General features: G+C 34.8%; 1 protein-coding gene across 4 annotated transcripts in view; it reads left to right on the top strand.

The window, feature by feature from the left end:
- The window catches only part of SETX (senataxin), an 87,890-nt gene that overhangs the window by 18,645 nt on the left and 47,830 nt on the right, over positions 1 to 21,415 (top strand). For all 4 annotated transcript variants that reach the window (XM_007475192.3, XM_007475193.3, XM_056812615.1 and 1 more), the window contains exons 2-3: positions 18,811 to 18,994; positions 20,448 to 20,658. In XM_007475192.3, the coding sequence (XP_007475254.1) occupies positions 18,818 to 18,994; positions 20,448 to 20,658 (388 nt within the window). In that variant the 5' untranslated portion in view covers positions 18,811 to 18,817. The remainder of the gene's footprint in view (positions 1 to 18,810; positions 18,995 to 20,447; positions 20,659 to 21,415) is intronic.

Raw genomic sequence — 21,415 nt, 5'->3', positions numbered from 1 at the left:
AGGATAGGTAATGTAAAAATTTACAGATTAAACAACATATAGTAGGAAGGGAAGATCTTTATCAGATAAAATAATACATTGGTCAGTAAATACTCCATATAAAGTTGGAATTTTTAGATTAACCATGAACACTGGAGTTATACATAATTACTTGACAGGTTTATCTTAAAGATACTAAAATTGAATAAAAAATTATCTTGTTATCTTCAGTTAAACAATGGAGTTAAAGTTTGTCAATTAAATTCTGCAAATTCTAGCTAGTTAAGAGACTTTGTCTTAATTAAGGAAGTTGTGGTAATAAGGTTATATGGAGTGGAATTCTGGGGAGGTTTGTACCCCCAGAAATCACTCTAATGAGCAGACTGGAGACTTGATTAGGTGCTGGCAGAGAAAAGCAGCTTTAGGGGAAAAGGGAGGAGGGGAAGGGAAGGAAAAGGGATTCTGCCTACACAAGTCCTCCCTTCTAGGTATAATCACAGACTTTTAGAACAATTCTGATGCTAGATTCTCCTCTTCCCCTCTGTCCAATCCTAAAGAAGGGTGGGGCTGTGATGTTTACAGTCTTGAGCATGTGATTTTCAACATTACTTACATACCTCTAAAGCCCCTCATGATCCAGAAAAACCCATGGCTATCATGGGATTCCCAGGCTAGGACAAAAAGATACTTTTGAAACTCACTGTACTTTTCTTCCTTGAGCTTATCTTATAGTTTGGTTCTCTTCCCAGTGTACAGATAAACGATAAACTCTTCTTAAGGTTTTTTGAAAATAAGTCAGGAAAACTAAAAGTTTTTTTGGGGGGGGCAGGGCAGGCAGTTTTAGTCTAAGGAATAGACTAAGGAGTCTTCAAAATTGGGGTTACAACAAGCCAAATACTATGAAAATTACACATTGAATCTCATCCCACATAAGGTCAATGCTAAAATTCTATTACAACTATTGTATTTTCCAATATATGCCTTCCCTTCTGTCCCCCAAGGATCATCCTTTATAATAAAGAATAAAAAAGAGGGGAAAAACAGTTTAACAAAATTAATCAATTAATTTTAAGAAAGGGTCTGATATATGCTGTGTTTCTTATCCATAGTATACCATCTCTCTAAAGGAGGAAGTTACAATTTATTAACTCTTTAGTGGTAGCTGGATAATTAAAATTTCTTCATATTCTGTTTATTTTATTTTGTTGTTTTTTCCATTTACATTATTATAGTTATATATATTATTTTTCATGTTTTACTAACTTCACTTTGCATTGATTTATATATAATCTTATGTTTCTCTGTATTCATCATTTTCATAATTTCTTATAGTTCAGTAATATTGCATTATGCTCATGTTTCACAGTTTATTCAGCCATTCCTTAATTAATGGGCAGGTTTGTTTTCAGTTCTTTGCTACTACAAAAAGTGCTTTTTAAAATATTTTCATGTATATGAGATTTTAAAAAAATAATTGACCTCTTTGAGGCATATGCCTAGATCTCTGGTTCAAAGAATATGGACCCGTAAATCATTCTTTTAGAATAATTCCAAATTGGTTTTCAAAATGATTATACCAAATTTCAGTTCCACCAACAACATATTAATAGGTTGTTTTCTGAATTTCCTCCAGCATTGGCTGTTTCTATTATTTTTTGTCATCTTTGCCAATTTTCCTTGGTGTGAAGTAAAATCTTTAAACAAAAACACCCCCCCCCCCATTTTCTTTCCTTTCTACCTCACCCTCCAGTTAATCTTATCTATCATCTCTTTGTTAGGTGGTGATTTATCACTTGTGATATGAAGTGAAATCTTAAATTATTTTGATTTGCATTTCTCTTATTTAGTGATTGAGAGCAGCAGTGTTTCAAACATTGGGAATTGTTTCTTCTTGTTCTTTCAGAGTACTATTCAGATCTTTTCTTATTCTCTGATCTTCAATTTTCTCAATAAGAATGTTTAAGTAAATTATTTTTAAGGGCCCTTTGAGTTCTTGATCTTATTATCCCTTAAATTTATTCTCTAGCTGCTGAACTGATATTTCTAAAACATTGAAGTGATCATGTCATTCCTCAGGATCAGAAATATTCAGTGACTATTATCTATAGAATAAAATAGATAATCTTCAACTAGGCATTTATAGCCCTCCACAATCTAACTCTTAACCTGCCTTTTTAGCACTCTTTCATCTTCAGCATACTATTTTCCAGTTAAACAGACCTGTTAGCAGTTCTGTCTTGACATTCTATGTCCTTATTTTGTCTTAGAATAATTCCTTTTGTCTGGATCATGTGCTCTTCCTATCTCTACCTTGTAAAATCACTGGCTTCTTTCAAAGCACGGTTCTGGTGTCCCCTCTTACATAATGCTTTTATCATATTATCAATTCCTGGTCCCTCTCCCCCTTTAAATATCTTTGTATTTACTTATTTTGGAAATATTGTATCCCTTACCCCTTCTTCTCTTAGTGGTAGTACACTCTTTATATTTATATCTTTGTATCTTACACATAAAGGGTTCTCTAGAAATGTTTGTTTGAATTTGAGTCCTTATGAGAAAGTCCTTACTGGATGAGATGATATTTGAGGTATGCTTTAAAAAATGGATAATAGTTTAATAGGTAAAGGAGTGTTTTCTAAGTTAAGAAGAATCAAGTAGCTTGAGTAGAGCTTAGAAGTCATAAGGAAGAGTAATACAAGAAAACTAAGAAAGTAAGAATGGCAATAGATTAAGTAGAACCTTAAATGCTAGACAAGTAGTTTAAGTTTTCTTCTGTAGGGAATAGAGGGCTAAAGAAGAGTTCTTAAAAATATGTTTTTTAAGTCAGGTAGGTGGCTCAGTGAATAGAGAGCCAGGCCTGGAGACAGAAAGTTCTGGGTTTAGATCTGATCTCAAACACTTCCTATCTGTGTGATCCTGGACAAGTCACTTACAGTCCCAATTGCCTAGGTCTTACTGCTCAATCTTGAAACCAGTACTTGGTATTGATTCTAAGAAGGGAAGGGTTTAAACACACACATTCACATATACTACAAAAATATTCATCACCTCCCTAATTAGATTATAATGTCTTTGAAGGAAATGATTATATATTTTTCTTTATGTGTGTTTTATATATACATACATGTATGTATATATAAAATCTACACATCTTTGTGTATGTGTATATACTTAAAGAGATAAATATTCAGAGAAAGAGCTGTATATAGTTATAACCACATAGATAAATGATCTCATTGGTGTAGGTATTCTTTTCACTAGGGATGATTAGGATTTCTCCATGCCTTTAAAAGTTGATGCCTTTTGTTTTTACATCTGTGAAAGAGAATTCTTTACTCTATTGTCTATCTTGAGTTAACACTAACTTAAGTACCCCTACTTAGTACTTCACTAGGCTGAAGACAGGATTAACTCTCCTTTGTCTACTTTTAAATTGAATCAACAAAAGACTGAACACCCTATTTAGTACTAGGTGAGAAGCTAGCAAGGTACTTAGAAAATTCACACCCTTAGCTGTGAATCTTTTTGATGAGAACTTAACCTTCAGAAGGTGAGGTTTAGAAAATTCATAACTTTAGCTGTGAATCTTTTTTTGATGAGAATTTAACCTTCAGAAGAAGAGAAGTAGATCCCACAAACACTGCCCTCTGGGCAGTGCTAGACAATTTGGAAACTGTGATTGGCCCCTGTGAAGAGGGGCAGGGACAAGAAGTCACATAAAAGCAAGTCCTAAACTCCCTCAGACCAGATTGTCTTTGAGAAGATAGTCTTCTGATTGGGGAGAGTCTCCTAGAGAGCTTCACTGGAGACTGTGCCTTGGATCATGGGCTTGGAGCTCAGTTTCAACTTAGACTCTGACTCCTGGACTACTTCATTGGGTGAGTGAAAGACTGACTCCTTTCCTAGTTTCCTAAGAGACTAGCTTCCATCTTGGAGGAGGCCACATGGTTACTCACTACCAGCCTTCCTGGTTGAGAGCTAGTTAATCTCTGCCTGGATTAAGCAGATACTGACTAAATATTTAAATTGATAGGATAGATAACCTCTCTAACCTCTTTACATTTTTCTACTTTATTGTTACCTCTCCATTGTGTAAATATTTGTAAATAAATTTCTGGCTCGAGATATAACAAATATTGGTGACCACATACTTATATAAAATTATTGTCCAACCATTAAATTTAACCCTTATACATCATGGTGATTCCTTGTCCCCCCCCCCCCCCTTCAGTTTTAACCCTCTCTTGTGACAAAGAGAAGTTTAAACATTGACTACTAATACTTTGGCTGATGATATCCTGACTCCACCTTCTAGTTGAATTTGAGAACCCTGGATGCTCCAAATTCTTCCCTCTTCTCTTTCTGTTATGCAGAACAGTAAGGTTTCAGTTTGGTGAGTCCAGAACTTCTGTTATTTCTGAGTCCATTGGGAGAGTATTGGGTGGGATTTTAAGTTGAAGTAGAAGAAGGAATTTTAAAGTTGGGGATTTGCTGGACTTTGGAATTATGAATAAGATTAAGAACTAAATTGGGGAGAGGAAATTTGTTACTACTCAAGGAGAAAAGCTGGAGCTGAAAGAAAAGGAGAAGGGCTTATGAGAGAATTAGGTGTTATTGTAGAGATATTAAAGAGCTAAAAATTCTCCAATATAATTGACTACAAGAGTTACTTCTAGCAAGACCTGTCAGAAAAAAGAGCTAAGAATCTTGTATACAGTAAATATGAGAACAGTAAGAAATTCCATAGTGATCTGCATAGACTAGAGTGTTTCTCTCTTCTGTCCTATATAATTGTGATCTATACTTAAGGGAAATTAGTCTCTTTATTAGCAAAAAGGCTTGAAAGCTTCCCTACTTTTGTGATTGTCAGAATCTAGTGACTCTTAAAAAATTAGAACTTTAGATTAAAAGCAAAGAAGAAAAAAGATATGAAGTGATAAAAAAAAAATTCTGACCTATATCAGGACTAACACAGAAGACTGTTGAACATTTGGGGCTAAGAAAAAGATATAAAATTCTTCTCTAACAGGAAAGAAACAATTTTTCTTCTGAGGAAATTGCTGTTTGTCCTTCAAGAATGATCATCTCTAGGTATTGTCAAGTACAAGAGCATCCAGGTTCTTGAGCCAGAAAACTTAACTCGGCCAGAAATTGAAAAGATGAGAAGTGGTAATTGGTGACTCCCTACTGAGAGATGTTGAAGCATCTATTTGTTGACTTGATAATACTTCTGTCATTCTGGGGTATATATCCTGAACATGATGGAGAACTTTTCAGGACTAGACAAACATGATTGCTACCCATTTCTGATGGTTAACATGAGTTCAGATAATATTGCTGGAATCTGGAAAGCATCGCTAAGGAATATGAAATTTTGAGCTAAAAAATCCACAGGAAGACAAGGAGTCATCATTTCTGACAAAAAGAGGACAAGGGATTCAGAATAAATGAGCAAATTAGAACATTGAAAAGCTGATTTAAGAAGATGCTTTTTGGAAATGGAAGAATTCAAATTTTTTAAAATGTTAAAACAGGCTTCCAGTTAGGACCTGAAAGGTTATAAAGAAGCCCTTTTCCCTTAAAAAAAAAAATATATGAAAAAAGCCTCAGAAAAACCAATGATACATTCATTATATTGCACATGGTTAGTGGGATAATTTGTTTTGCTCAACTATATATGTGTGTGTGTATATGTTACAAGCCATTTTATTCTTTTTTTAGTTGGGGGGGGGAATTGAAAGGGAGAGAGATGGGTTTTTAGAATAAATAAAAGTTAATTTTAAAATAATTACCATTAATAAATCTGGAGAAAAAAACAGAAGTAAACGTCACCATTCAGAACATTGGAGTAGTCAAACCAGAGAAGTCAGTGCTAGCTCAAATGAATATAGAAGTGGCTGTAAGAAAGATCTCAAATGGTAACTGGTCTAGAAGCTAATGGGAATGGGGAGAAGTGAATCTCCACAAACCTGAAAGCCAGCCTGTGCTTAGAACAAGGTATATCACATGCCAGTGCAGTCTAAATGATATAATAGGGTGTCTAAAACCATATCTTAGTCCTAGCAAGTCACAACAGAATTAGGACAAGCTCAGTCCCAGTATGTCATTGTGTTGGGAGATAGGATCTGGCTATAGCAAGAGGCAAACCTTAACATGTCCATCCCCACCAGACACGAGCCCCAAAAGGACTGTGAAGAAAAGACTGAGCTCAGTATGATTTCTAGCATTCCACTGATGACTATTAGGGCCACAGTGGGATAGAACTAATTCCTCATTAAGAAGCATATCAAGAAGGTAAAGAGACTAGTAGAAGTCAAAACCTTTAGTGGTCTTCCAGGAGATTGAGACAGAACTTGGGGATTAAGGCAGAGAATGAAGCCTAATCAAGTTGACAAGCATTTCATAGACAATATGTAGTAGGTATTATGCTAATTGCTAACAAAAATCAAGGCCAAAATATACCTTGCCCTCAAGGTTCTCACATTTTCATTAAGACATTAAAACTGGACAAGAGGGTGTATGTGCAGTTGGAATTAAGCTAAGAGGGGGAACCCTTAAAAAGCATGAGAAGGTTAGGTTGTGAAAGGCTTTAAAACCCAAACAAGGTTTTTATAGTTGATCCTAAGTGACTGGGAGCCACAAAAGTTTATTGATTGGGTGAGTAACATAGTCAGACTTGCACTTTAGGAAGATCACTTTGACAGGTGTGTGGAGGATGATCTGGAGTGGGGAGAGACTTGAGATAGGAGATCATCCAGAAAGCTATTTGAATAGCCCAGATGTGAGATCACAAGAGTTTGTACCAGGGTGGTGTTAGTATTAGAGAAGAAACGTTTACAAAGATAGAAAGGACAGAAGTTGGTAACTTAATTGGATATAGGGGTAAAGGAAAATGAAGAGTTGAGGATGATGCCTAGTTTGTGATACTGGATGATTGGGATGATACTTTTACAATAAGATGGAAGGTAGAAAGGATTGGGATGAGGGAGTTCAGTTTTCACTGTATTGAATTTAATATGTCTCTAGTTCATCTATTTTGAAATAGGCAGTTGTTAAGGATGACAGAGGGGGAAAATTTGCTGAAGAACACAAGATACGAACACAAGATAGGTGTATCTTGTGTTCTTCAACAAATATGCAAATGGTAACTCAGAAGAATATAGTAGTTCCACAACAACTGTAAGTTAAGTCTCAGAGAGGAAAAATGCTTTGGCCATCAAATCTACAAAAGTGTCTGAAAGAATTGAAGCAACAGAGAAAACATGACATTAGAAATAAAATGAGAGCTCTACATAAATATAAAAGAAAAAATATCCCTAGGTTTCACTTTCCTGCAAATTTGCAAAGTTGTCAAAAGATAAAAAAAGTCAATATAGAGGAATTATGAAAGGTAAATGCATTGTTTATTGATGGAGCTTTGAATGAGTTAATATGCTGAAAAGTAGTTTGGAATTATGCAAAGAAGGTAAGTAAATTGTCCTGGGTTCAAATCTGGCCTCAGACACTTCCCAGCTGTGTGACCCTGGGCAAGTCACTTGACCCCCATTGCCTAGCCCTTACCACTCTTCTGCCTTGGAGCCAATACACAGTATTGACTCCAAGATGGAAGGTAAGGGTTTATTTAAAAAAAAAAAAGAAGAAGAAGGTAAGTAAATTTCTGTTATCTGACCCAGAGATTCCACTACTAGGCACTTATTTCAGTGAACTCATTGATAAAAAGAAAGGACCCAGAGTCATACAGCTAGGAAATGTCTGAAATCAAATTTGAACTCAGTTCCATCTCTGGGCCTGGCTCTTCATCCACTGGGCCACCTAGCTGCCCTCTTTTAGCAGTAGTTTTTATGGATAGGAAAGAACTAGAAACAAAGTACAAGTATGTGGATTAGGGGGCAGGGGGCTAAGTAAATTGTGTTACATTAATGGACTATTATTACTGTGCTATAAGAAATGACAAATGTTGATGAATACAGAGTTTCATGAAAAGATGTACATGGACTGGAAACAGGGTGAATTAAGCAGACTCATCACCACCCTTCCCATACAAAATAACTATAGCAATATAGTTGGAAAGAACAACAATTATAAATAATTGAAAATGAATGTTGCAAAATTATAAGAAACAAGTATGGCTCCAAAGAAGTGATATGGGAAGATATTTCCCCTCACTCTTTTTTCAGGCAGGGAAGGGAGATGTCGAAATTCATGAATGTGGTTTTGCTAATTTTTTTCTCTTCCTCATCATTAAAAAAACTTCTTATATAAATGATTCTGTGGAAGTGGGAAAGAGAGAAAGATTATCAGGAAAATTTAGGCAATATAAAAACAGTTTATCAAAAACATTTTTTCAGTGAGTTCAGAAGGAAAAATCAGAAGGAGAATTAGGAGTTTAGAACAGATTAGAGAACTTGTTCAAGTAGTGAACTCCCTGAAAAACAGAGTGGAACAAAGAGAATTTAAAGGTTCTCTGAGACAAGAAATACTTGAACCAAAGGTTAGAAAAAAATAGAAGATAATATCTACTGATAACTGACAAGAAACAAATGACCTGGGAAATAGACTAAGGAGAGAGAATTTTAAAATCATTGAGCTCTCCCCAAATTATGATCAAACAAAAATACTAATTTCATGAATATGAAGCCAACCCAAAGTATTAGACCAGAGGGCAAAATGAAAAAAAGAAAGAACCTGCTTTTTACCTCCTGAAACTGAAATTACTCAGAAATAGTATAGCTAAAATCTATAGCTATCTCTAATAGTAATACTTCAGTCAATCAGAAAGAAATAGTTCAAGTACCAGTATACCAGTTAGAATCCTACAAGATTTTGTAGCAACTATAATAAAGAAAAAAAATTGGAATATGATACTTTGAAAGGCCAAATGACAAAGGCTTATAACTAAGAATAACCTACCTCTGCAAAAATTTGATATAATCCTACAGAGGAAAATAGACTTTTAATAGAGAACTTTAAAGCATTCCTAATACTATCAGAGCTAAGTAGAAACTGAAATGCAAGGGAGTTGAGATGAGAAACTTAAAAATATAATTACATATGAACAATTGGAAAAGACTAAATGATATTGAAGTGCTTAAATTCCAATAGGGAAAGAAGGGACAAGTATTACTTCATAGTACTGATGTTTTCAAGGCTCTCACCAACATTGGGTCTTGGTTTGTTTTGTTGGGTTAAAAAAAGGAAGGAAAAGAGAGAGATAAAAGAATACACTGAAAAAAAATGAGTAAAGAGAAGAAACTCATTCCTCATGAATGGGATGTGAGAGATAAAAGTATTTATAAATGTGAAAAGAAAGAGTGAGGGGAATGGGAATCTCATGACTTCACTCAACTGGATAAAGGACAGTTAAATGAAATAAATTCACACAGAAATCCAGACCTTTATTCTCTCTCCTTTTTGTTGGACTGGGAGAGCTGCTTCCTTCCCATTTCTTTACTATCTCCTCACTGGGGGGAGAGGGGGGATTACTTTAGGGTACTATCTTTTTTCTTGTCAAATCTTTCCCTTTTTCCTTTATGAAGATTTAGTCAGCTATATACCCTTTTACAACAATTAGCTAATTTGGTATTACCTAAGAGTAATATAATAATCTTTCTCTTTCTCTCTACTTACATAAAATAGCGAGTAGTATTTGTTTATTAGGTTTAAGGACAACATAGTGACCCTTAGCCCTGTGATCCTTTTTGAGCTTTATATCAGATGAGAAATTATTAATAATTTAGAGCCCTCAGTTTAGAAAATACCTAAAATTAAGACAAGTTTGGTTCTAACCTGATATAAATTTTATTTATCTCTAGACCAACCGTTGGTTTCCTTATGTTTGAAACAAAACTGAGGATACAGGAAATGTTTGGGTAAAGGAATAGTGCAGAGCATATTATAGTACCTGTTACTTGACAGGTACAGGTTGGGAAGTTGGGGAAAGAATACACATTTTTGGGAAGAAATTTGTTCAGTTGCTAAAGAGATGTTTACAAATAGTAGCTTCACACTAAAGCCTCTGTTCCAAGATGTATGCAGATGGCCTAACATGATCCCTTGAGGACTTTGATCTGGACTTCAGAGTGATAGTAATAGTTTGAAATAGACTTCCATAATATTCTGTAGTAGAATTCTGAAGTCTGTACAGTAGAAGGAAGCCTTAGGTAAGGCTTTTTGACTTTGTAAAGAGTTGTTAGGAGAGAAAGAGGGAAAAGCATAAAAGGATGTGTTGGAGGGAAATCTATAATTAATAATCTTGACACATTACCCTTTAAAGGTACCAGAAATAATAAGGTAATATCAATACTAGATGTGAAAGCTCTCTGGTTAAATTTTTTATTCAGAGCACCTAATACATCCACCTTTTCTAAAACTCCAGTAAGATCTTTAACTTCATTCTTTTTTATCTTTTTGTTGTATTTGTCTAGGTCTGAAAGAGATACATTGAAATAGCCGTGTTATTTTGTTATTTTGATTACTTTTTCCTTCTGGTGGCTAGATGCCTTGCCCATTCAGTGCATAAATATGTATATATATGTAAAGCTTTGATATTACATCATTATTTATGAAGTCTTTAAGTATAATTTATTTTCTTTTTAATCATGTATATTTTACTATTGCCTTGCCTAAAATCAAAATTTATACTACTGTTTTAAATTTTTTTCATGAAGCATAATAAATTTTGCCCATCCTTTCACTTGAACTGTGTGAAAATCTTTGTTGCTAGTACATTTCTAATAATCAACATATTGTTGTGTAATGCATTCTAATTCTGTTACTCTCCCTCTTGTGAGTGAGTTTGTTCTAATCATATTAGCTATTGGAATCTTTAATTGTTTATTTCTCTTTTTCATATCCTTTTATTCTTTCTTGATTTTTTTTCAGTGTTTTTGCACAGAATTCAATTTTTTTTTTTACCACAGAACATATAAAATATGAAGGAGTCCACTTACTAAGACACATGTAAGAATTACTGACTAAAATTATAAAACCCTCTTTATAGAAATAAAGGAAAACCTAAATAATTGAAGAGGAAATAATTGCTTATCATTTGGCCATGATTATATAGTAAAAGTTATGATATCTTATTTTAATTTTCTGATTAAGTTCTATACTAATCATATTACCAAGGATTGCATTATAGAACTCAATGGAATGATAACAGTTCATCTGAAGTGACAGAAGGGGAAAAATTTTTAAAGATATAATGAAGAAAGTGATAAGAAAGGAAATCTAGTAGTACCAGACACAAAAAAATCATCATTGAAACAATTTGCATCTGTTATACAACACCTCTTATTGTTTAAAAAAATAAGTTGAGCAGCAAGAACAATTAGGAACATAAGGTCCAGAAGCAAACAAACATAGCAGCATGGCGTTTTTTTAAAAGTTTAAGGACAAGGCAGCTAGATGGCATAGTGGATAAATGCTAGGCCTGGAGTCTGGAAGATTATTCTTCCAGAGTTGAAATCAGGTCTCATACTTATTCTATGAGCAAGTCACATAAGTCTGCCTCAGAAAAAAAGAAAAAAAATTCAAGAACATATATTTCTAAGAAACAAAACTGGAAAAGCAGCCTGGAAAAATTTTTGCTTAGGCTATTACCTCACCATATAATGAGCTGCAAAGAAATATAAATGACAGATATAAAATGTCATATAAAAATTAGAGAAGACTTGGAAAAGGTATCTTTTACATCTATGGATAGGCTAAATGTTCTTGATCAAATGAGAGATGACCACAAGAGATAAGTTCTGATTATTTAAAATTTAAATTTTTTTGTATAATTAAAAACTGCAGTTAGAAGTAGAGTTGAAAGGGTTAATTGGGGAGGGGTCTAGCAAATTTCTCTGATAAAGATCTGATGTCCAAGATAGATAAAGAATTGATATAGATATATATGAATAAGAGCTATTCCTTAATGGATATATGGTTATTGGATATAAATAAGAAGTTCTCAAGGGAAAAATTCCAAGGCTTCAACCATATAGGGGGAAATGGTCCAAATTATATAAGAAAATTAAAATTATAACAATTTTGAAGTTCTACTTCATATTCATTAAATTGACAAAATCACCAAAAAGGGAAAATACATTAATAATAAATGTTTTGTTGGAGTTGTGAACTGATCCAGTCAATTAAAATTATATCTAAGAAGTCACTAATTTAGCATACCCTTTGAACACATAGCTACAGAAAATTATGCATATGTGCAAAATATGTATAACAATGCTTTTTGTTGAAGCAAAGAATTGGAAACAGTGGATGGGAATAACTGAAGAGATTATCATAGAGGGATATGATGAAATTATTGCTGTATAAGATGTAGCAGAAGACATGGATTCAGAGATGGGAAGATGGGAAGATCTTTATGAATTGATGCTATAAGTGAGCAGAACTAAGAGAACTATTACATAAGCCACAACATTATGAAGGGCAACAACTTTGAAAAACTTAAGAATTCTGATCAATATATTGGCCAGTAACAGCTCCAGAAGATCAATGATAAATATTTCTCCCACATCTTGCTAGTGAGGTAATGAACAACAACATGTATTAGACATGACCAATACAACGTATGTTTTGTTTGACTATGCTTATTTATAACACTGAAGTGCCTTTATTGGGATTAGGGGCAGAATAGTGAGTATAGTTAAAGTGATGCAAAAAAGAAAAGATCATCAATTAAATATTTTTAAGACATTCAGAAGAAGAGCAGAAGGAAAGTAAGGGGACCTAGACATAAAGAACGATGTTGGCAGTACCATATTAAAAGCTATATGTTATAGATTCACAATTTCATATACAGTAGTTTTTCTGGCCAATGTTTATGGAAATGTACATATTTGTTGTTTTTCTTGTTCATTAAAAAAAATAAAATGTAGCAATAACAGACTTTTGGCTAAGACTGGAGTGTGACACACCAAATAAGGTTGGGTAAGAATTTATTTTCCAGGAGTCCTGCAGATTTAACCAAAAGAACTTTAAGCTGAAAAGAAAGGGAGAGGAAGAAACTTAAATCCGTCCACCAATCTAGGTTAACACAGGAGTATTTACAGTGTAGGAAGACTAGTAGTAATGATGTCCAGAAATTCATAGATAAAATCTAAAAATCCTGAAATACAAAATTGATAAGCTCAGATTGATAGGGACAAAGTGATATAGCTGAAAGAACATGAGCTTTCAAGTCAGAGTATCTGGCACCTTCATGATCCAAAGTAAAACACTTAACCTCACTGGCTCTTCTTAAAAAAGAGCCTTGGGGGACTTCCGGTCAAGATGGCGGCTTAGAAAAGAGCCTTAACTATAAGGTGAAGGGATTGAATTAGATTCCCCCCTCCTTTTTTCTTTTAAGAGATAAAAGTTTTAAATCTGTGATCCTTTACAGAGTTGCACAAAATTTGGGTAACAAGCAGAGTGCAGAGAGACAAGAATGACATCATAGATTTCACTGGTTGGTGAAAGGATCCATGACTACAATATGACTTTGGAAAGATATAATTTGTTACATGTAATGGGAAAAGTCTAAAGAGATTGGGGAGGGAGGTGGTGAGATGAGTGTGGTGGCTGAGACCTATAATCCCTGCTAGTGAGGGAGGCTGAAGCTCATGGACCACTTAAGGAGTTCTAAGCTACAGTCAGACTAAAGCTAATTGAATATCCATGTTAAGTGCAGAACCAATATGATGCACCTGGGGGAGGTGGAGAAGGTAAAAGGCTGCCTAAAGAGGGGTAAAACTATTTCAGATTTGAGTCAGCCACATACTTAGAATGCTGAGGCTACCAAGCAAAAACATAAGATGCCAAAAAGCTGTGTACATTTTAGTTACATTGCAGAAAAGAATTATTTTTGGTCTATAAATAATAACTAACAGTGCCTGCTATATAGCACAGTGCCAACCACTGGGCTAAATACTTTACAATTATCTCATTTGAACCTCACAACAACCCTAGGAGATAGTTCTTTTATCCTTGTATTACACAGGATCACATATGTAGTAAATATCTGAAGCAGAATTCAGACTTTTCCTGACTCCAGACTCAGGATTTTATTACTAGACCACATAGAGACTGGTTCTGAGAGATCTGAATTACATCTTTAATTAGAATGTCAAGATCTTGTTTTGGTCATAGTGTTCAGATTGTTTAGTTTTTTTTTTTTCCTCTCAATTTGTTTTCCAGGTCAGTTGTTTTTTCTATGATACCTTAATGTCAGTTAGCCAGCCAATAAATATTTAGTAAGTACTGTGCTAAGTGATACAAGTCTCTACCCTCAAGGAGTTTACAATGTAGGAAGACCACACAGAAAAGGGGATTGGAAAGGTGAGCAGAGAGAAAGCATCTGGCATTTGGTATATGATGGAGAAGTCCAGAGAAGTGCAGCAGGGTGGGAAATAAAGAGATAACTGATCTGGACTCCCTTCTTGCATGGAGTTTCTGAGAGGTATGCTCCACTTTGACCTTCACTCAAAGGAGTAGAAAGTACTGATGAGATTTAAGTACCAGAGCTGCAGTGAATTTGCAGGATAAAGAAATTCCTGGGTTGAGGCATGATGGAAAAGTCCAAAGGAATACAGTTGGGTGGGAAATTTATTCTTTTTAGTCTTTTGACTTTGCTTTAATATTTCTTTTCTCATGAAATAATTGGCTTATGTTTAGTCCTTATTTTCAAGGAATTTTTTTTTTGCCTGGGTTGAATTTCATACCTTTTTTGCCAAGCTATAGCAATTCTTTCAGTGTTAATTTCTTTTCCAATTTTTTCAACAAGCTTTTATTTCATTGACAAAATTTTTAAAAATTGTTCATCTTTTCTAGAAATTCTAGTGGAGTTTATAGGCACATTGTTTTTCTCTGAGGCTTTGCTTATAGATGTTTTAGAATCATTCTCTTTTGAGTTTGTTTCTTGGACACTCTATCATCATAATTAGCTTTTTATGGTGGAATTATTTTGTGATTTGTTTATTCTTTCAGCCTTCTTCCTGACTTTGGACTTGATATTAAGTCTGGACTCTATAGTGTTTCTGGAGAGAAAGTCTGGGCTGCTTTCTTGGGTATTGAGTGTTGTTATTGGTGGATCTCAGGGCCTGGGTGGGACCCTACAAGCTTTTAGCGCTTATTGTTGTCATCTTGCTCTGAGTTCTGCAAGTTTCTGACTTGGGTTTGGGTCTGATTAACAGTAAACTGTTGCTGAACTTGACCACAGTTAGCTCTGATAGTTCAGAGTGATCTGTAGACTCCCTTTTGGACTGGGGTTCTTGCCCTGATAATTCCTATATAAGCTTCAGAATGGAGTACAAGCTGGAATTCTGAACCTACTTCTTTCCTGATACACAGCCTGGGATGTGCTGAGGTGGAGGGGTGTGATAGAGAGAGGTATGTCTCCTCCTAAGTTTCCCCTCAATATGTGACTGGAACTGGGTAGTGGATGACAAAGCTGCTAGTTGGCACTTGTTTCCAACAAGGTACCTTGGTATGGGACCTCTGCCTGATCTGTTGACTTGCTTGACCTTGGCCTATGCAGACATCTTTCTGTCTCCCTGTTCCAAATTTGGCTGAAAAATGACTCACTATGATTGTTTTCTTTAATTTACCTGCCAGGATTCATTTTTCTCATCTTTTTTGTGAAATTTTTGGGGAGGAACTCTGTACTACTTATTTCCTACTGTTCCTCTATCTTGGCCTCATTTCCAAAGTTTCTAAAACACTGATTTTTGTTTTTATATATTATCATTTTTGCTTCTCAGTGTCATCCATGTGACAAGGAAAAACTGACACTTCAAGCAAATCTGAAAGTACTAGTGGTGTTTTGAGAAAATCAGATTATTCTGATTCTGTATTGTAATTCTGTTCCTTAATACCATCACCATTATGTATAACTACTTAAAGTCACATTCCTTTGTCTTTAAACTAAAAATGTTTAAAAATTCAACTTTTACTCAATGACTAGTTTTCCTTTCTCAGTTAAGTTTAACAGTTCAGTTGTCTTTTAAATCACTTTTAATTTGAGGAAATCTATTATTGCTATGCCACCAACTGTATTTGACCAATTAGAGGAAATTTATTATCTTTCAACCACTAGTTGTGTTGTGTGGGATGAAATTATGCATTATTCCCCAATATTGATTAGTATTAGTTAATAATAGATTAGCGCCTTCCTATAGAAAATTAGTGAAAGTTAGGTGCCTTTACTAGGGAGATATCAATCTCTCCTTATGAAGAGTGTGGCAAACCACCTCCCCAAGCAACTTTATATATTCCTTTTTCTTTCAGAAAGCTGGCTAAGAGATATCCCCTCTACCTCTTTCTGGATGAAGTTTAGGTGTCCTAACTCCTATGAGAGAAATCTCAAAACTTAAAAATTATAACCGTGACTTCATACAGCCTGAATGTTGCTACCCAAGAAATATTGTAACAAAATTTGACTCAACTGAGAAATTGCAAACCTAAGAAATATTCCCATATGCTTGAAAATGTTGGAGAATAGAGGATAGGACAAGATAAAGAAATGTAACATTTTATGTTACACTCAGAAGCATTGTAAAAGATTAATAAGCAGGATAGAGGAAGGAGAATGGAGGATGAGAAAAGATTAAGGAGGAAGATAGAACAAGATAAAATATAACATACAGATGATGGGAAGGAGGAGATAGCATTGTGTTGGATCCCTATAAATTCTGAGTAAATTTGAGCATAACTGCCCACTGCTTCTGAGAGGTCTAGTGATCCACTCTTTCTCTCTCTTTATGCCCTCCCCTCTTGACCCCCCCTCCCATGAAGATATTGCTTCTAAGATGTCTCTTCAGACAGTGCTCCCTCACTCTATGCTCCACCCCTGAATAAAGCCACATGAACCTTGCCAACATCTTATCAAGTCTCCTGTATGCTCTTTAGAGTAATTCTGGGGGTACGAGCCTCCCCCAAATTCCCATATACCATTAGTTATTCTTGTATGATTTAGGTGGACTCAATCAGTGATTTCCTGGCAACAGAAGGGAGGGGTTGTTGGTAGTCCTTCATTCTGTTTTTTGTGTTGTTTTTTTTAAGCCTTACCTTCTGCCTTGGAACCAGAAGAGTGGTAAGGGCTAGGTAAAGGGAGTTAAGTTACTTGCCAAGGATCACACAGCTAGGAAGTGTCTGAGGCCAGATTTGAACCAAAGATCTCCTGTCTCTAGGCCCGGATCAGTCTACTGAGCTAGCCAGCTGCCCCTAGCCCTGCATTCTTGATGTCCATCCAGTAATATATTCCCCCAGGCCTATGATGTTCTGACTTTGTAACCCATCGTATCCTTTCCCCCATTTGTGATGCTGCCTTCTAATTTGGGGAATGTTCCTCTTTTTGTCTATAAAAATGATGTCAGCCCTCACTTGATGTCTTTTGGCTTGCAGAGATGAGAAGTCCCTTTTATTGGAATTGCTTGCCTTACCAAGAAATTGATCATGCTCAGAGCTTTGTGTGTTTCAGTATACCTTGACTTTTCCACTTAAATCTCCTTCACGCACAAGTGTTATTGTGCACACTCATCTATCATAGATGAAAACGCACAAAGACAATCGTCATCTTCAGTTACCGAGAGACTACTACTATTTTCAGTAGTGACAGTTTCACTTCCATAATTCACTATATCTGGAAAAAAAAGATAGGGAGGTACATTTTCTAGAATTAGAAATTATATAGAGGGGATTCTTCTTAGTTACAAATTGGATTAGGTGACCTCTGAGGTTCCTTTTAATTCTTGAGATCCTACAATTATCATTCTATGTTTGGGTGTTGTTGTTTTTGCTTTGGGGTTTTTTCTCCTATGCCTTTCTGCAAATTCTCCATAGAAAATCCTTACACTTCTGGAAGTCTTTTCTGATTCTTTTAATATTTCAGTATAGTTCTAGGACTTCCATCTACTATCTTTTCACTATGTGATCACTTTGCATCCTTTTACAGTCATATGTGCCTTATATGTTAATTCTTATACTTATCATAAGAAGTAAATTTTTTCTTACAATATAAGATTATGGTACAAATATTGGTGTTTAAATTTTTTTTTTTTTTGCAGACATACAAATCTAGAGATCATTGAAAAAATGTAAAATCTGACCCAATCCAATTTTTTTTTTTCATTCTGGACCCGGCTTAATAAAGTTGTCTGCCTGACTACCTGCCTATCTGTCTATAGCACTGATTATAATGAATTAATTCACCTGTTTGTTGTAAGCTGGAAGATATGCATTCATCATCTACTTCATTTTTTCCTAATATGAATGATCTCTTTCAAATAAATATGTATTTATTTGAGGAGATTTTATATTGTATTAAATATAATTGAGTTTTAGTCAGTTTAAAAAGTAAGGAAGTAGAATATAAAGAGAATTAGTCTTAAAATCAGAAGACTTGGATTCAAGTCTTCTGGATTCAAGAGCCTGGATTCCTGGCTCTATCACTTATTAGCTATGTTACTTTGGATAAGCCATTTTATCTCTCTGAGGGACAATTTCCTCATCTGTAAAAGAATACATATATATATAGTATGCCAGATATATACAAAATTATGGTAGGTAAATGTTTCTTGTGAAGTTCTTACATTTCATGTTGACAGAATACTTTCAGTCTTATGTGGTCAAGATTGAGCTTTCTTGATATAAAGAAATAGTAAAAGTGTTAAGTTACAAGATGAATTTTAATAAAGGTTGGTTTTAGAAATGGGAACAAGTTTTTTAAATTGAAGGGTTAGTGATGTACATAGCCTACATATACATTTATATCCACATAAGAAAATATGTCCTGAATTTTTGGTGCTATTTTTTTTTCTGTATTTATATTTCTCATTTTTTCCCTGAGTTTAGGTACAGAATGAGCACATGTCGCTGGTGTACACCAGGTGGTGAATCCACTGTTGACTTCCTAAAGAGCTATGCTTTTGGGACTCTTCCCTGTGAAATTCTCACAGCTAATGAGGACCTCTGTTACTGCTTGGAGTGTGTGGCTGAATACCACAAAGCAAGAGATAAACTACCTTCTTTGCATGAGGTAATCATAATGAGACTAACATTAGCTAAAATAATAAAAAAGTAGATTATTTAGAGTTTGAGCATAAAGAAGAGAATGGCTTTGAACTTTATTCACATTATCCAAAGAATTACTAATGATACAAAGTAATTTAGAATCTGAGGACTAGAAAGTTTAAATTTGAGGATTTCTTTACAACCTATAGGAAAATAAATTAAAACATGAGAGAGTTTCATTAATTCAGTGTATTGGAATAAAATCAATTTGTTCAAAAAGGATGTTTTCTTTTTTTTCTGTATTAAATGGATATGAGTGCTTGTATTTAGGGGACTTGTAATTTTTTCTTCATAAATTAACTGTCTTTTTTCAAATATTTTGGAAAGAGGTGTAAAATTCTAGGGGCAACAGCATCTTCTCCAAAAAAACTAGTATATAAGTTGTAATTTTCAATCCCCAAACCACAAAATTTTAGAATTGCAGCCACATGTTCTAGGTAAGAAATGAGAAACTGCCCTATAAAACACTCAGGAGAGGACAACAATGATGAGATTATGCTTAGAAAATTTGTTCTTTATTAGTAGAGGGACCCATTTTTGGAGCTGACCAACAGTTTTAGTGTTAAGAATAATAGCTATGGAGCAGCTAGGTAGCTGAGTGGATTGAGAGCCAGACCTAGAGATGGGAAGCCCTATGTTCAAATATAGCCTCACATACTTCCTTGCTGTGACCCTGGGCAAGTCACTTAACCCTAATTGCCTAGCTCTTCCCACTCTTCTGCCTTGGAACCAATGCACAGTATTGATTCTAAGATGGAAGATAAAGATGACAACTAGCTGATCCTTCTCTGATGCTATCCTTTCCTAATAACACTTTGAGTTAGTTAACGAGAATTATTTTCTCCAGCTTACAAATGAAGTAAGTTCAGAGAGACACCATGGTGTCATTAAGTCAGAGTAAGGATTGACTGGATTCAAGCCAAGAACACTGAATGATTTCTATCAAACTGCAAAAGGGAATTCCAAGGAGGAAAATAAAGCATTCATTTTAATATCTTTGTTTTTTTTCCAAACTAACCTTTCTAATATATAATTAGTACTTAAAAAACTAGCATTGTTTATCAGACCCAGGGGTTTATTTATTTATTTAGGTGTATAATTTTATTTTAATTTTTACATTTTGGGGGGTTTATTTACTTATTTAGAAATTACATGTAATAACAAATCTCCATATAATTTTTCTAAAGTTATATAATCCAGATTGCCTCCTTCCTCCCTCCTGAAGCTAGCAAGCATTTCAGTCTGGGTAGTACATGTATTATCATGCAAATAAAAGATTTCTTTTAAAAGTATTGACAGTAGTCTTGTTAAGTAGCTTTTTTTTAACTTCTAAATTTCTAGTTATTGATAAGGCTCTCTACAGGTCACTTATATATTGGATCTTTCATTAATAGCTCTTTATTTTTTTCTTCTGATAGATTTTATGGGATTTTGAAACCTCTCGTCTCATAAATCATTTTGAAAAATCCATGAAAGGAGAAATTGAAGAAGATGATGAACTATTTATAGTCGATGACAATGGTGAAACACAACTGTTTGGTTTCACTGGCCAAGACTTTGAAAACAAGCTTCGAGTTCCTCTTCTTGAAATACTGAAATACCCTTATCTGCTCTTACATGAGCATGTCAGTGAGTATCTTAGTATCATAGAATCATAACCACTAAGGGCCCAGGAACCTATTCTCAGCCCAGTACCAGAACCATATACTTCTCCCCTCTCCTTTTTAATTCCCTCTGGTGAAAATGAAACTGGCATCCAAGCTAAGATTTGAGAATGAGCTACCATAGAAAGGTTGCTCATTGAGCAGCTTATGGCATTACATGGCTTGCAAACCCATTTTCCTCTCTGACTACTAATGATTCAGAACTAAAGGCAGTCTAAAAGAAAATTCTCTGCCCTTATTTATGTTCCCTCATTCCTTATCTTCATCCATTTCAGCCCTACTCCTTTTGAACCCTGTTCCTGCCCTTCCATTGTGTCCTTTAGAACCTCAGGACTTTTTTCAACAATTTAGTCCTCAAATTAGACCTCTTCCTCTCATATTCCTTCCCTACTTAAAATAGAACTCATATTTTCTCCAAGCCCACTCCTCTTTCTTATTTACTTATTTCTGTTGCTAGTGCCACCATCTTTTAGTCACCTAATTTAAAAATCTGTCATCTTTGACTTTGCTTCTCCTTCATCCTCCCTTCCCCCAATATCTGATTGTCAGTTCTACCTTTTACAATATCTCTGGTATCCATCCACTTTTCTCCACTCACATAGCTACCAGTCTAGTTCAATCTCTTATCACCTCTTGCCTGGACCATTGCATTAACCTCTTAATTTTGTGCAAATCTTATCTCTGACACTCCCTCTATGACCTTGGGCAAGCAACCTCTCTGG

Source organism: Monodelphis domestica, chromosome 1, assembly GCF_027887165.1.
Source record: "Monodelphis domestica isolate mMonDom1 chromosome 1, mMonDom1.pri, whole genome shotgun sequence".
In the NCBI taxonomy this organism is placed as follows: Eukaryota; Metazoa; Chordata; class Mammalia; order Didelphimorphia; family Didelphidae; genus Monodelphis; species Monodelphis domestica.
Note: the sequence above shows the minus strand (reverse complement) of the source record. Positions and strands in the feature narration are given on the sequence as shown.